The sequence below is a fragment of the Cricetulus griseus genome, chromosome 5 (genome assembly GCF_003668045.3).
Source record: "Cricetulus griseus strain 17A/GY chromosome 5, alternate assembly CriGri-PICRH-1.0, whole genome shotgun sequence".
In the NCBI taxonomy this organism is placed as follows: Eukaryota; Metazoa; Chordata; class Mammalia; order Rodentia; family Cricetidae; genus Cricetulus; species Cricetulus griseus.
This window is the reverse complement of record NC_048598.1, coordinates 103,033,688-103,046,871: the sequence shown is the minus strand read 5'-3', so window position 1 is coordinate 103,046,871 and position 13,184 is coordinate 103,033,688. Positions and strand designations below refer to the sequence as shown.

At 43.1% G+C, this 13,184-nt stretch overlaps 1 protein-coding gene across 3 annotated transcripts in view; it reads left to right on the top strand.

Annotated features, from left to right (window-relative positions):
* Unc79 (unc-79 homolog, NALCN channel complex subunit) overlaps window positions 1-13,184 on the top strand; it is a 176,913-nt gene that overhangs the window by 38,661 nt on the left and 125,068 nt on the right. For all 3 annotated transcript variants that reach the window (XM_027419181.2, XM_027419180.2, XM_035445739.1), the window contains exons 5-8: window positions 1,693-1,757; window positions 5,748-5,836; window positions 6,437-6,477; window positions 8,809-8,837. In XM_027419181.2, coding sequence (XP_027274982.1) covers window positions 1,693-1,757; window positions 5,748-5,836; window positions 6,437-6,477; window positions 8,809-8,837 — 224 coding nt within the window. The remainder of the gene's footprint in view (window positions 1-1,692; window positions 1,758-5,747; window positions 5,837-6,436; window positions 6,478-8,808; window positions 8,838-13,184) is intronic.

The following is a 13,184-nucleotide window of genomic DNA, read 5'->3' as shown; positions in this document are numbered from 1 at the left end:
AATTACTGATGTGGACTATCCTAGGACCTCCTGTTCTTAACTCAATGACACGGGTAAATGGATGAAAAAAAAAAAAAGAAAGGAATTGGTCCTCACATACATCTCTCTCAGCCACAGAGCAGAAGTCATTAGAGCCCTGGTACGGTGTCAGGGCTATTGCATACGCTGATCTCTTTGTGCCTCTGCCATAGCAGTGGCTATGTTTTAAATATGACTTGTTCTCATAGCAGATAGGCTCCGGGAGGGTCAGCAGATGCCACTCTGTATGCCGACCCCGCTTTGACGTGTGGTGACTGGAGTGGGAGGAAGGATTGAAGATCCATTATGAACTCAGCAGAAAGAATGCTGTAATGGATTAGTTATGTCTTTCATGAGTTTGGGTTGAGAAACAGGGCCTTTGTCCCACATACTTGCAACAGGTTACAGTTTTAAAGTTAGTTGGGAAGTTTCTCCCTTCCCTTGCAGAAGGAAGCATACCGCTATTCCTCACACCTTGCTTTTATGACACGCTGGAAAGAAATCTGATGACATAATAACTATACTCAGATGATTTGTTTATTCACTCATTTCTTTTTCTCTCAAAGCAAGCCAATATGAATCTATAATTAGAGTACTGTTTTCTAATCAGTGCTTCTTGACCCCTTTAAAATAAATTGTCCCATTGTCCTATAAGATTAGAATATGGCTGTTCAGAGAGGGTCCCTACTTTGATGCATACAAATGGTTTACACCGTTCAAATGACAGTGTGCTGTTAAGTGCATTAGATTGTGTAAAGGTAGTTACTGGTTATGAGTGCTCCCTGGTCCATCTCAGATCAGTTCATATTTCCCCTCATTCTTTTTTTTTTTTTTTTTGGTGTTTTGAGACAGGGTTTCTTCTGTGGTTTTGGAGGCTGTCCTGGAACTAGCTCTTGTAGACCAGGCTGGTTTTGAACTCACAGAGATCCGCCTGCCTCTGCCTCCCGAGTGCTGGGATAAAAGGCGTGCACCACCACAGACCCACATCCCTCATTCTTTATACATGCTGAGTCAGGGACTTGGGTACAGGTACCAGCAGACTAGCTGAGGTCCAGTGTTTCAGGCAAGACACTCATCTTTCCAGTCTCCATATGAAGGAGAAGCGGTGGGAACCAGAGCGGTGGAGGAACCCTTCTGACTCTTCACATCATTTTCCATTTGGAAAGCTCCTGCTCCTAAAAGCAGAGGATACTTTGCATAGCATCTGTAGTGAGATGAGCCAGCGTCAGGAACCTAGCCATTGCAGGTTCTAGTCTCAGCTTCTATTTACCCAGTCTGTGACCATATCGAGCTACATAATAATAATGGCTGAATAATCAGTCTGCCATACCTACCTGCAGAGCTGTTAGGGAATCCAGTGAAAATATCATTGGGGCACACAAAGAACTCATCAGTGCTATAATGTTATGAGGTATTACAGTCCTGCGCACTCCACCTGCTATTGAATGCTTTCTTTCCCGGGGAAGGTGGATAGAGTCACCATGTCTTTGCCTGATTTTCACTTTTTTTTCATAGGTGACTGATTCTGTTAGGACACCATCTGATGATGTTTCTATTTAGGAGAAAGAAAGCTAGTGAACTATCCAGTGTGTGTGTGTGTGTGTGTGTGTGTGTTTAACTGGGGCGTAAACAGTCTCAGGGAGAGATCTTCACTGGCTCTCTTTTGCCTTACAGCTTGGAATCCCATCCACTGCCAACACATCGAATGTCACAATGCAATTAACAAGCCGGCTGTGAAGGTACTGCTTCCCACGCTTGGGCTACCGTTGGGTTCTCCGTGGTTCAGTTAGTAAAGTGCCGACTGAATGGACTGAGTTGCATGCATCTCTATACAGCAGAGCTGTGGTCGATTTCAAGCTCTTCTGTGTTCAACACCGACTATATATGGGCAAGAGTGGTGGTGGTGTCTGTAAGTTGGGGCTGTGAATTCACAGCCAAGGGTTGTATAGTTCATTATCAGAAGAATACAGATGAACACATACCTCAAGTCTTAGATGCCTTCTATCTGAGCCAAAATATTCAGAACTACCCCCTTCCTTATATGTTATCACTTCTGAGGGTCTGCTATGCCGCTGCAAATGTGAGAATGGTAAGACAAAAATAGACTGAGTTGTTAAGTCCTGGCTCAAATCGTGGATGTGGATAGTTAACGGAGAGATGTTTGGATAGCAGGCACACAGTAGGTCTCACTAGAGTAAGGAAACTGTTTCATGGAGCCAGTGGGTGGTTAGCATAAAACTAGAGACAAAGCCGGGTACCTTCTCGGCGTCATTCTTTTCTATACATATTCTCCAATTCTATTGAAACTGAGTCTCGGAAATTGGGTATTCAGGGGAGTAATCACATGTCTTAACAAAACAAAATTGTTGGTAGTGTGTTTGTTGGATGCAGGACACACGGGTAGCGTGAACAGGTTAGAATTTGCATGGGTTACTGTTGTACTGTGAAGAGTGGAGGCCTGGCTGAAGTGAGGAGCACTTATAGGTACTTTTGAGAAACTGGTGTTATTAAAGTTTGTTTCCCTTGTCCAGGCAGACTGTGTTGGTGCCTAAATAATAGAAAACCAGCACTGCCACTGCCTAGGGACAAAGAACAGGTGCAATGAGATCTGGGAACTACAAAAGGACTAACAATGTGCTGTGTGACGAGGATTTCCTTGTGTTGTTACATTGGATGCTTGCCTTTAACGACAGAAAACTGAAGAGCAGAGTGTGAAGCAGGGGCTTTGTGCTGCATATTCTCTGATGTGACCCCATTCTGGGGTTAAGAAGTCTCAAAGAAGGCTCAGCATCTCTTTCTTTGGTAGGAGGGTGCGAAATGAACACATATTAGCTCACACGTGTTTTGTGGAGATGGTGGCTTTTCATAGACCCACATGGCTCCCTTCTGGTTTTGCATCTTTCCTTCCTTCTTGCCTGGTACTGTTTTCTTCAGTTATTTTTTCCTTGCTTTTATGCCAGACCGAATTCTCTGGAGTCCTCTGGTGTCCTGGTTAGCAATCCTTTCTGGCCATCTAATCACAGAAAGGAGAAATTAGATTTTCTCCTCATCTAGGCAGACAGCCCGGCCCATTCATCTGTGTTGACCTTACTTTTATGCCAAAAAACCCAGTCCTGGAGGCCAGGCACAACCAGCCTGCCTTTGGTATTTTTTTCTTTTTCTCCTTCTTCCTTTTGGTTTTTCAAGACAGGGTTTCTCTGTAGGTTTTGGAGACTGTCCTGGAACTCTCTTTGAAGACCAGGCTGGCCTTGAACTCAGAGATCTGCCTGCTTCTGCCTCCTGAGTGCTGGGATTAAAGGCGTGTGTCACCACTGCCTGGCGGTGTTTTTTCTTTATTGAGATGAAATTCACACAGAAATTGTTTAAGTTTAAAACTAACCATTTGAAAGTAAACAGTTGGCACTCAATACATTCAAATATTTGCAGCCACCACCCTGATCTGCTCAGAAGACATTTTTCTTACACAGCTCCCTGACAAATCTTCTTTTTTAAATCTCCAGTGTTTCACTTTCTAGAAAACTAGCAATCTGGGCAATGCTTCCCATGTGGGGCCATGTTTTGCACTATAGCAGGCATGGCTCATTGGGGTTTACTCTTCACAGCATAGCTGTGCCGAAGAATACACAGACGGGTCTACCACGCCTGATGCTTATTGGAAAGGAAAGCTGAGCGACTGCGCAGTATGGCATAGATTCAGTTTATTTAGATAAAGGTTCACATTGGAACTGAAAAACAGCCAGTAATACCATCAGAAATGTCATCGCCGAATGAATGAGGGCGAGTCACTGAAATGAGATACTTGAAATTTTTCCTTATCTGTTTTCCTGAGCCTGTACATCGGCCATAGATTACAAACAATCTTTTATTTTTTTTTTTTTAAGGCAGGGTCTCATTATATGGCCCTGCCTGGCTTAGAACTCACTATGTATATCGGGCTGGCCCCAAACTCCAAGATACTCCACCTACCTCTGCTTCTTGAGTTCTGAGATTAAGGGTTCTAACCTAACAAACCATCATTTTGTTGTTGTTTGTTTGTTTGTTTGTCTTCATGCAACAACCAGACACAAATGTATTAGTAGAACAGAACTGACCAGGCATATTAATTAAGTAATCTAACAGGTCAAAAGTCAGGTAGCCATGCTCTAATGATGGCCATTCTAACATCTCAGGAATTTTTCCTTTTGAGGGGATTGGAAAACTTATCTTTGTCTGGCAGACATTTCAATGACTTATTGAGTAAAAGTGTGAAGTAGCAGTGCTTGGGAGATCTGCACGGGTGCACGGGGAAACTCAGGAATAACATGAGTCCTAGCAAAGCCCACTCTGCTGGAGACGCTGAGGTCTGAGGCTTTAATGATTTTTAAGTAAGAACCGACTGTTGCCATAGGGATAGGGATGAAAACAAACTTAAAGTCTTATGTCACATTCCACTTTCGGTTATTCCTGGTTCCATTTAAAGTTCACTTTATGAAATTGGCTGAAGCCTAGAGAATTATGTAAGATAGGGTCAGGAAACTGTGTACTGCTGCTAACTCAGCCACCACCAATGTGGCTGCTGCTTGTTACTGTCAATAAAGTTTTATTGGAATCCAGCTTTGTTCATCTGCTTACAGAGTGGTTGCTTTTATGTGATACATGAAGACTTGAGAGGTTGTGACAGAGACTATAAGGCTTACAAAACCTAAAATACTTGCTCTTCGATCATTGTGGGGAAACTGCCAATCTCGAAGACCAAACAATAGTTATTCACTGAGTCTAAAGAATCATTAAATTCACATAGGAAATACCTCACAGTAGATTGTTAGCATCAGCTATTAAGCAGGTTATCAACTTTGTTGGCTTAATTACTTAAATTTTCGTACTGATCCTGTCACTAAAACATCTCAAGATTTTGGGCTTTGAATTATAGGTGGGGTTGTAAATGTGGGCCATTTTTCTCCTTCAAGTCAGTGAAAAAAGCTAAAGACAGTGACATTCCAGGAGGGTTTGTGTACCAGGCATATTACTTGAGCACTTGGCTAAATCATAGGCATATTATTCCTGAACACGGGCACAGAATGCAGGATGGCTTTTGGAAATACTAGAAACTTTAACTGATGGAAAGTTTAAGCACAGTTAGTCAGTCACCTGACTTTTGACTTGATTTAAAACACTCAGACACCCTGACACTGATACATGAACCCTTGTGTCTCTGTGCTTGGCATAGACAACAAGGCATGGGGTAAGTGAGCTGCTGATTGCGGTGGGGAGAAGCTCAAAATGGAACAGTGACTGTCTGAGGCCTGGGAGTGAGGAAAGGCAGCTCTCAGTGCTAGATTTCCTGTGTACGTCTCTATCGCCAGTATTTTGGTGTCAGTTAATGATTTGGAAATATTAATGATGGATTTTCCTTTTCCTAAAGAGAGATTGCACTGTTTGTCACCCACATAACGTGGTTGAGCAGCCTGAGAAACCAGGACTTTTCAGCTTTGTGGCAGCAGGGGAAGATTTCTTGACAGTGTTTGATACTTGAATTGCAAATAGCCAGACAGAGGAACTCTGGCAGCCGCATTTGCATCGCCAGTGTGGGCTCCTCCGCAGAGCAGTGGTTTCACAGGAATGGGGATTACTAAAACAGTTTATTCTACCTTGATACTTAATCTGCCATTGCCCATGGTGGATGTGACTCACAGGTTGGGGACACGGCACTAGGAGCGGGAAATGTGATTCTGTCTTGTCATTTGTTTCAGATGTGTATAGACCCCTCCTTGTCAGTAGCTCTGGGTGATAAGCCACCTCCACTGTATCTCTGTGAAGAATGCAGCCAGAGGATTGCAGGGTAGGTATGCGTCCTTGAATCAGACAGCAAGGAAAATTGTTGGCCTCAGGCTGGTTACTCGACTTTCCTGTCAGCCTTGCTGTGGTTTTTAGAGATTAGTTTGTTTGATGTTTAACGTGGCAAGCTGTTATTTGGGCAATCTCAGCTTCGAAAAGTTGCCACATCTGTCTTTAGAGGACACAAGAAGGCAATGGAGTGGCTCTGATTTTGAACCAGCCCCCACTCCGCCCCCCAAGAAGGAGAAAGCTTGATGCTGGCGAAAACTGGCGTTTCCAGAGCCAGCATGTTATCACTGCAGTGGGCCTTTGTCCTTGTTAGTTGCCCTTCATGGTATCACTCAGCTTTGTGTATGTCGGCCATGTTTTGGTTGGCATAACTAACATCTGGAAAGCATCATTTAAGGGCAACCGAATATGAGGAGATGCCTATAATTTATAGATCGACTGGAATGCATTAGATGCCTTAAAAGTTTATCATGATGGTGCTCTTAGTCACACTTCCTACGAAATGCTTTGATCGGAAGTGTGTAACTCACAGATGGGCATGCGCAGGGCGAACATTACGGTGAAGCTCAGAAACCAATTTCATTTTTCTTCCTAGGGACCACAGTGAGTGGTTGATTGATGTTCTCCTGCCACAAGGTAAGGTGTTCTTTGGAAAGGATGAATAATGAGTAATCATGACTAATGACATGGTTGATTTATCTCCCTTTGTACTATTTTATAGAGACAGCAACCAAACCCTCATATTTTAGGAATATTCACTGACCTGCAGCATTATATCAATGTCTTGCTTATAATATTGCCTAAACACTTAATAACAAGGGAAGGAGATATCAATTCTACCAAAAATTAAGGTTAGATATTACAACCAGCGTCATTACTTAAGCCCCGCTGAGTTGTGGCTTGAGGAATATTCTGTGTGTAGAATTGATGCTATCAATGATGTGTTGTTGTGCTAGCTCAGAAAGGGAACCATAATCCTTTTTTTCCTGCTACCATTACTGGCTCTCTATTTTGTGGGGCAGTGTCCTCTAATTGCTTTAAGATATTGTCTCCCAATCAGTAAGATGGGGGATAAAGTGTACCTAGTGCATTGTAATAAAAAGATAAGATGTGTGATCCTCCTCGAAGCCTATTAGAGTCTGCTAGGAGTTGATAGGTCACCACATGCGGAGAAGTGGGTATTCCAGCCTTCTTATCAGGGCTGTGTCAAAAAGCAAGAGTGCTCAGGAACATTGTAGGAAAGCCAGAGGCATGATGACCCCAGCTCACACACACAGCTCAGATTGTGACTACAGATAGTAAAGGGATGAGCAGGAGAGGCCACGGGAAGCCCGATGCTAGCACGGGACATGAGCTCTTGTTTTAATTTAGATTACACTACTTCTTTGAAATCCAACTTTTAATATTAGGCTATTTCAATTTTAAGACAGCAATCAGTATGAGCGCCACCTGTAACACAGTGCAATGCTATCAGCCCCCACTGCCTTCCAGGGACATTTTGAAAATTGACTTCATCTGTAGGAGGAGTTGGGCTTGTAGTGTAGACAGAGACATAAATCTAGCCACTTTTCTTATGAGCCCCTGGTGCGCTGATGTTGGATAGTCACATTCAGAAATACATGCTGCTATATTTTGTTGGCTTCTTTTTAGGTGGGCTCTTACTGATGCCACTCAGGCTGGCACCAAACCCTGGATTTTCCTGTCTCTGTCTCCCCGAGTACTGAACACAGCACGCCCCACCCCGGATGGCTTGTTTTTCTTTTGTTATGTTTTCATAACCAAACTAGGCTATATTGCCTAGGTAGGGCTTAAACTCCCAGGCTCAAGCAGCCTCTTGTCTCCTGAGTAGCTGGTTCTATAGGAGAATGTGTCTATGTTCAGTTTCTAAGATACTAATACCTGTTAAGTATCAAACATGTTTCTGAATTTGGTCCTCATTTTTAGATGACGCTTATTTGGGGAAGAACTGGTAGAGTTTTTGGTTATCTACCCAGAGGTGTGACATTCACGTCAGATTATTTAGTGCATGTTACCAAAAGTTATATAAAATGAGTTTTAAACACCAACTTACATATTTTACTGATTTTGTATCCATTAATTCCTAATTTACAAGCATGGTCTGGGAAACACCTTCCTTTAATCTTTGGAGTTAGTGTAACAGACTGTTCTATAAATAAAGTGTCAGTCCATTTCTTGGGGCCTTACTATTTTAAGGGAAATAGTGATAGATTCTCGGGAAAATTACTTTCAGCTACTCTCAAGATATCAGTTTCCATGGAAACACTTGCTATGCCAACTGAAAAGAATTCTTATGCACTCATTAAAGTCAGTCTCATTAGTAGACAGCAGTTTGACTGCCTTGCTCCAATGGATCTACTCATGTTTGACAAGGGATTTTTTCATAAGTAATCACAAGGCTGCTTTGCACTAGTTAATACTGATAGCTCAAGTCAGAGGAGACCAAGATAAGTGTTTCCTATAGTCTTGACATTTGAGACCATCTCATGGAGGTGCTGTAAGCACAGTCTATCACTCCACATCAGTGTCATGGAAAGAGCAGAACCAGGAAGCCTAGAGTCCTTAGCTGCTCTCATGGCTTCATTATTGATCACTTCAGTGTTACTGTCCAATGAGATCAAAGCTGTATGGCTCTAAACTGACTGATTTCCTTAACATATTTGAGAAGGTTAGATTAGATGTGAGAGTAGGAGACATAATTACAGAATGCAATAAAACCTTAAAACTATTAGAAGAGAGAGAAAGAGATATTTTGTGCTTTGTGTGTGTGGGGGTGGAATAGAGGCCAATAAATGTAGATGCCAATTTATGAGGCAAATCCAAAGCTTTTTGATGAAGTCCAGTAGTTTGCATTACTAAGACTGTATTTTTTAATTACTCTTCATGGTTGCCCTTATTTAAAATGGGCTCTCTTTCTTTGTTGATATTTTGTGTACCTTCCCCTTACAGCTGAAATATCTGCTATATGTCAGAAAAAGGTAAGCACACACCTTCTGTGTGATGGGGCATGATTCCCTGTGTTTGTGTGTAAACTCATCCGTTGGCATCTGCCTCATTTCTGCACCATGGTTGCCCACTGTACACATGTCAGCGTATTTGTGAAGGAGGAGACGGAGTGCTGTATGCATGTAAGGTTGTAATGTCCACATGGCCTCCATGTCCGTGGCTGCTTTTGCTCACCGTCATATGTTCAGTCTTTGTTCAGGACTCTGAAATGGAAGCGTATGTGTGGTTCTGGGGAAGAGGCTAATCACAGAAGAGTGTGGATGATGATGCAATTCATGCGATTTCATTTTAGGAAAGGGTGTTTCTTATGTGCTGAAATCGTTATTGTTTTGAAACTCATGCATATAGTTTAATATAGGCCAAAATATGCCTAGATAAAGTATATGTAGAAACTATCCATTTAGGTATAAGTTGAATGATATGATTAGGTAAATATTCCTCTGCTGAAACTTCCTTTTGCCGTTCTACGTTGTTTCTTCAGGACATTCCATTCCATTCCATTTTTTCTCTTATTTTTTTAGTAGTTGAAAAGCTAACAGGACGCAGCATGGTACCATGACAAAGCTTTGACTTGTTGGTGGGGGAGCCTGGATTCTGGCCTACTCTATTCTCTCCTGTTTATTTGAATTTGACACAATTCATTTAAACTTTTTTGGGAGGTTGATCTTGAGTGCATACCTTTGAAGACTGTCTTGCTTATTTATTTATATGTAGCAAACTGTCCTGAATTGCAGTGGTTACCAGCAACCATCAGTTATTGCAATCAATTGATTGCATTTTTGTGGATTGGCAATTTGGCTAATGAACTCTTCTAGGCTCTTTTCTGCACCTGCATTAGGTTGTTGTTGGTATGTGGTGGGGGTGGGGTGGGGTGGGGATGGAGTAGTTGGATGGATGGTGGGGAGTGACAGGTGTAGAGAATGATTATTGGCTGATGACAGATTATTGAATAGTATATATGGGACCTTAGCTAGGTTGGCTGAATGGCTGAGATGACAGAGGTGTCAGGGCCTCCCTCTTTCCATGAGAAGTCTCATCCTTCAGAAGGCTAGCCTGGGCTTGTGCATAGGCAGCAGTGTTTTGAAAGAGCTAGAAAGGAGGTTTCAAGGCCCCTGTGACAGTTGCTTAGATGTCACACAGTTCTGCTGCATGCCACTGAATAAAGCAACTGGAAGGTCCCCATGAAGTATAGAGATCTGTGCAGCAGATTAGTCTTAGTTAGGGTTATTATTGCTCTGATGAAACACATGAGCAAAAGCAAACTGAAGAGGAGAGAGTGGCTTATACTTCTAGATCATTGTTCATCATCAAACAAGCCAGGTCAGGTACTCAAACAAGGCAGGATCCTGGAGGCAGGACTCAGAGGCCCTGGAGCAGGGGCGCTGCTTACTGACTTACTCCACATGGCTTGCCAGGCTTGCTTTCTTACAGAACCCAGGACCACCAGCCCAGGGATGGCACTACCCACAATGGACTGGGCCCTCTCATATCAATCACTAATAAGGAAAATGCCCTACAGCCCCATCTTATGAAGGCATTTCACTTGAGGTACCCTCCTTTCAGATGACTTTAGCTGTGTCAAGTTGACAGAAAATTAGCCAGGACAATTGACTCCTTGTCAATTTGACACACAAACATATCACTATTAAGACATAAACTTTCCTTTCTTGTTCACCCCCAAGATCACAAATTAACATCAACATCACAACATAAAACATTTTGCAAACTTAAAAAAACCCACTACTGTCTTATAAACTAAAACACTTTAAAATTCAGTCTCTTTTAAAACTCCAAAGTCTCTTTTTAAACCTTAAATCTCCTTAAAAATCCAGTCTCTCAGCTGTGGGCTTCAGTAAAATAAAAAAATAAGTTAGATACTTTCTTATTTCAAGAGGGAAGATTCTGGGCACAGTCATAACCAAACCAAAACCAAATCTGTGTAAATAAAGCAATGTCCAATATCTGGGATCCACTCATGATCTTCTGGGTGCCTCCAAAGGACTTGGGTCTCTTCTCTGGCTCTGTCCCCTGCAGCACACATAGCCTGTCTTCTCAGCTTGGGCAGGCTCCATTCCATGGCTGCTGCTGTTCTTGGTAGTCATCCCATGGTTCTGGCATCTTCTAAAAACTGGGCTTGTCTGCAGCAACTGGGCTTTACTTTCACTAATAGTCTCTCCTAGGCTGTCTTCATGGTGTCAAACCTCAACTTCTCTGTATAACTCCTTCAACCCTGGGCCTTCAACTGCCACTGAGGCTGCATCTTCACCAATGGCCTCTCTTGGCCTCTCACAGTGCCAAGCCTCAGCTGCTCTCCATGACCCGATTCATGCCTTCAGAACCAGTACCATCTAAGTTCAACTGCCAGTACTCAGTACAGTCTTGGCCACCTCTGTGTACTCACAGCTTCTGTGTGCTGACTCTTAGGAAGCACTTCCCGGAAGATTTCACCTCCACATGCTGGTCTCTTATTAACCACTGATAATTTCTCAGCTCTGGCCAGCCAGCATCTCTCTGGTATCCCAGCAAAGCGAAGGCTTCACTTTAGCAGTTCTGTGTCCTGTTAAGAACCACTGATTCTTCAGCCCCAGCTAACCAGAACCACAGATTCTTAATTCACAATAACAAATGACCCCAATAGAATCTTCCCTCTAATACTTCTCAAGCCTGGATTCCACACCCCACAACTCTGGTACCAACTTGTCTTAGTTAGGGTTACTATTTTTGTGATGAAGCACCACAGGCAAAAGCAAGTTGGAGAGGAAAGGGTGGTTACATTTCCAAATCCCTATTTATCATCGAAGGAAGCCAGGCCAGGAGCTCAAACAACAGGAACCCGGAGGCAGGAACTGATGCAGAGACCATGGAGGGGTACTGACTTCTCCTCATGGCTTGTTCAGCCTGCTTTCTTACAGAACCCAGGACCACCAGCCTAGGGATGGCTCCACCCTCAGTGGATTGGGTTCTCCACTAATCAACCACTAATTAAGAAAATGCCTGATCTTATGGAAGCATTCTTTCAACAGAGGCTCCCTCTTTTCAGGTGACTCTAACTTGTGTCCAGTTGACATAAAATTGGCCAGGATAAACAGATTTAGCAGCTCAATCTTTGTCCTCAGAATCCTGCAAGCCAGAAAGCATATTCATCTCAGGCTGCCCCTACCCTTCTCAGCCCACTCTGACAGAACCCACAAAAAACACTGTGTGCTTTTATGTGCCCATTATAAACCTTTCATTAAACACAAGTTAAAGGTGCATCTTTGTGAGATAAGCACTGCTATACCTTGAACTCTCCTCGAGGCTTCTGGGACTAATGCCTCGAAGTCTCAGCAGTCTATTATTTAGTAGCAAGGCTAATGGAGTATGCCCTTAAAATCTTCAGGTCTCTGTCTGCCTAAAGAGACTGTGATGTAACACACCAGATTCTGAGTCTTTTTGTTTTCTTTTTTCTTTTTGGATTTTTGAGGCATTGTTTCTCTGTGTAGTCTTGACTGTCCTGGAACTCACTATGTAGACCAGGCTGGCCTCAGAGATCCATCTGCCTCTGCCTCCCAAGTGCTGGCATTGTTACCACCGGCCTACTCATTCTGAGTCTTAACAAACAGCTTTATATCTAGTCCTGTCATTATCGCCCCTCCCCTCCCCCCCGCCGTGAGAAGACATTTTCCTGGTGGACCCTGGATCTAGTGTTTACCCAGGAATCTTTTCTTACCTTGAGAATCTTAAACCACTGACTGGGAAGAGTGTCCTGGGTTCAATATTTTCTCTTTAAAATCTAGTTGTAACTAGAACGATTAGTTCTTCTGTTTACTTTCCCTTTCACGGTTACTGTGGTGTGTGTGTGTGTGTGTGTGTGTGTAAGAGCAACCATGTTTACCTGTTCCTGTTCATGTGGAGGCCACAGGTTGACATTAGGTGTTTTCCTCCAGCACTTTCTGCCTTGTGTTTTGAGACAGACTCTCAGTGAATCTGGAGTTTGTGGTTTTAGCTGGACTGGCTGGCCAGTGAGACTCCAGTGTCCACTTGTCTCCTTCCACCCCCGGATTCCCGACTCATGGATAGAAATCGTTGCACCCAGCTTTCACATGGCTTCTGGACATCAGACTCTTGACCCACTGAGCAATCTCCCCAGCCCTCCTCTAAGAAGAAACACTCAGGTGTTATCTGTAACCCCACATGAAAAATCTTTTAGTAGACTCTAAGTTCCCTTGTCTACCTTTCCTGCTTCCCACAACCAGGGCAGCATCATAGACAAACATTTTACTGCCATGTCCCTTTCTCTCAGCGTGAGAATATTTCTCCATTTCCTGTAAGCCCTGCCT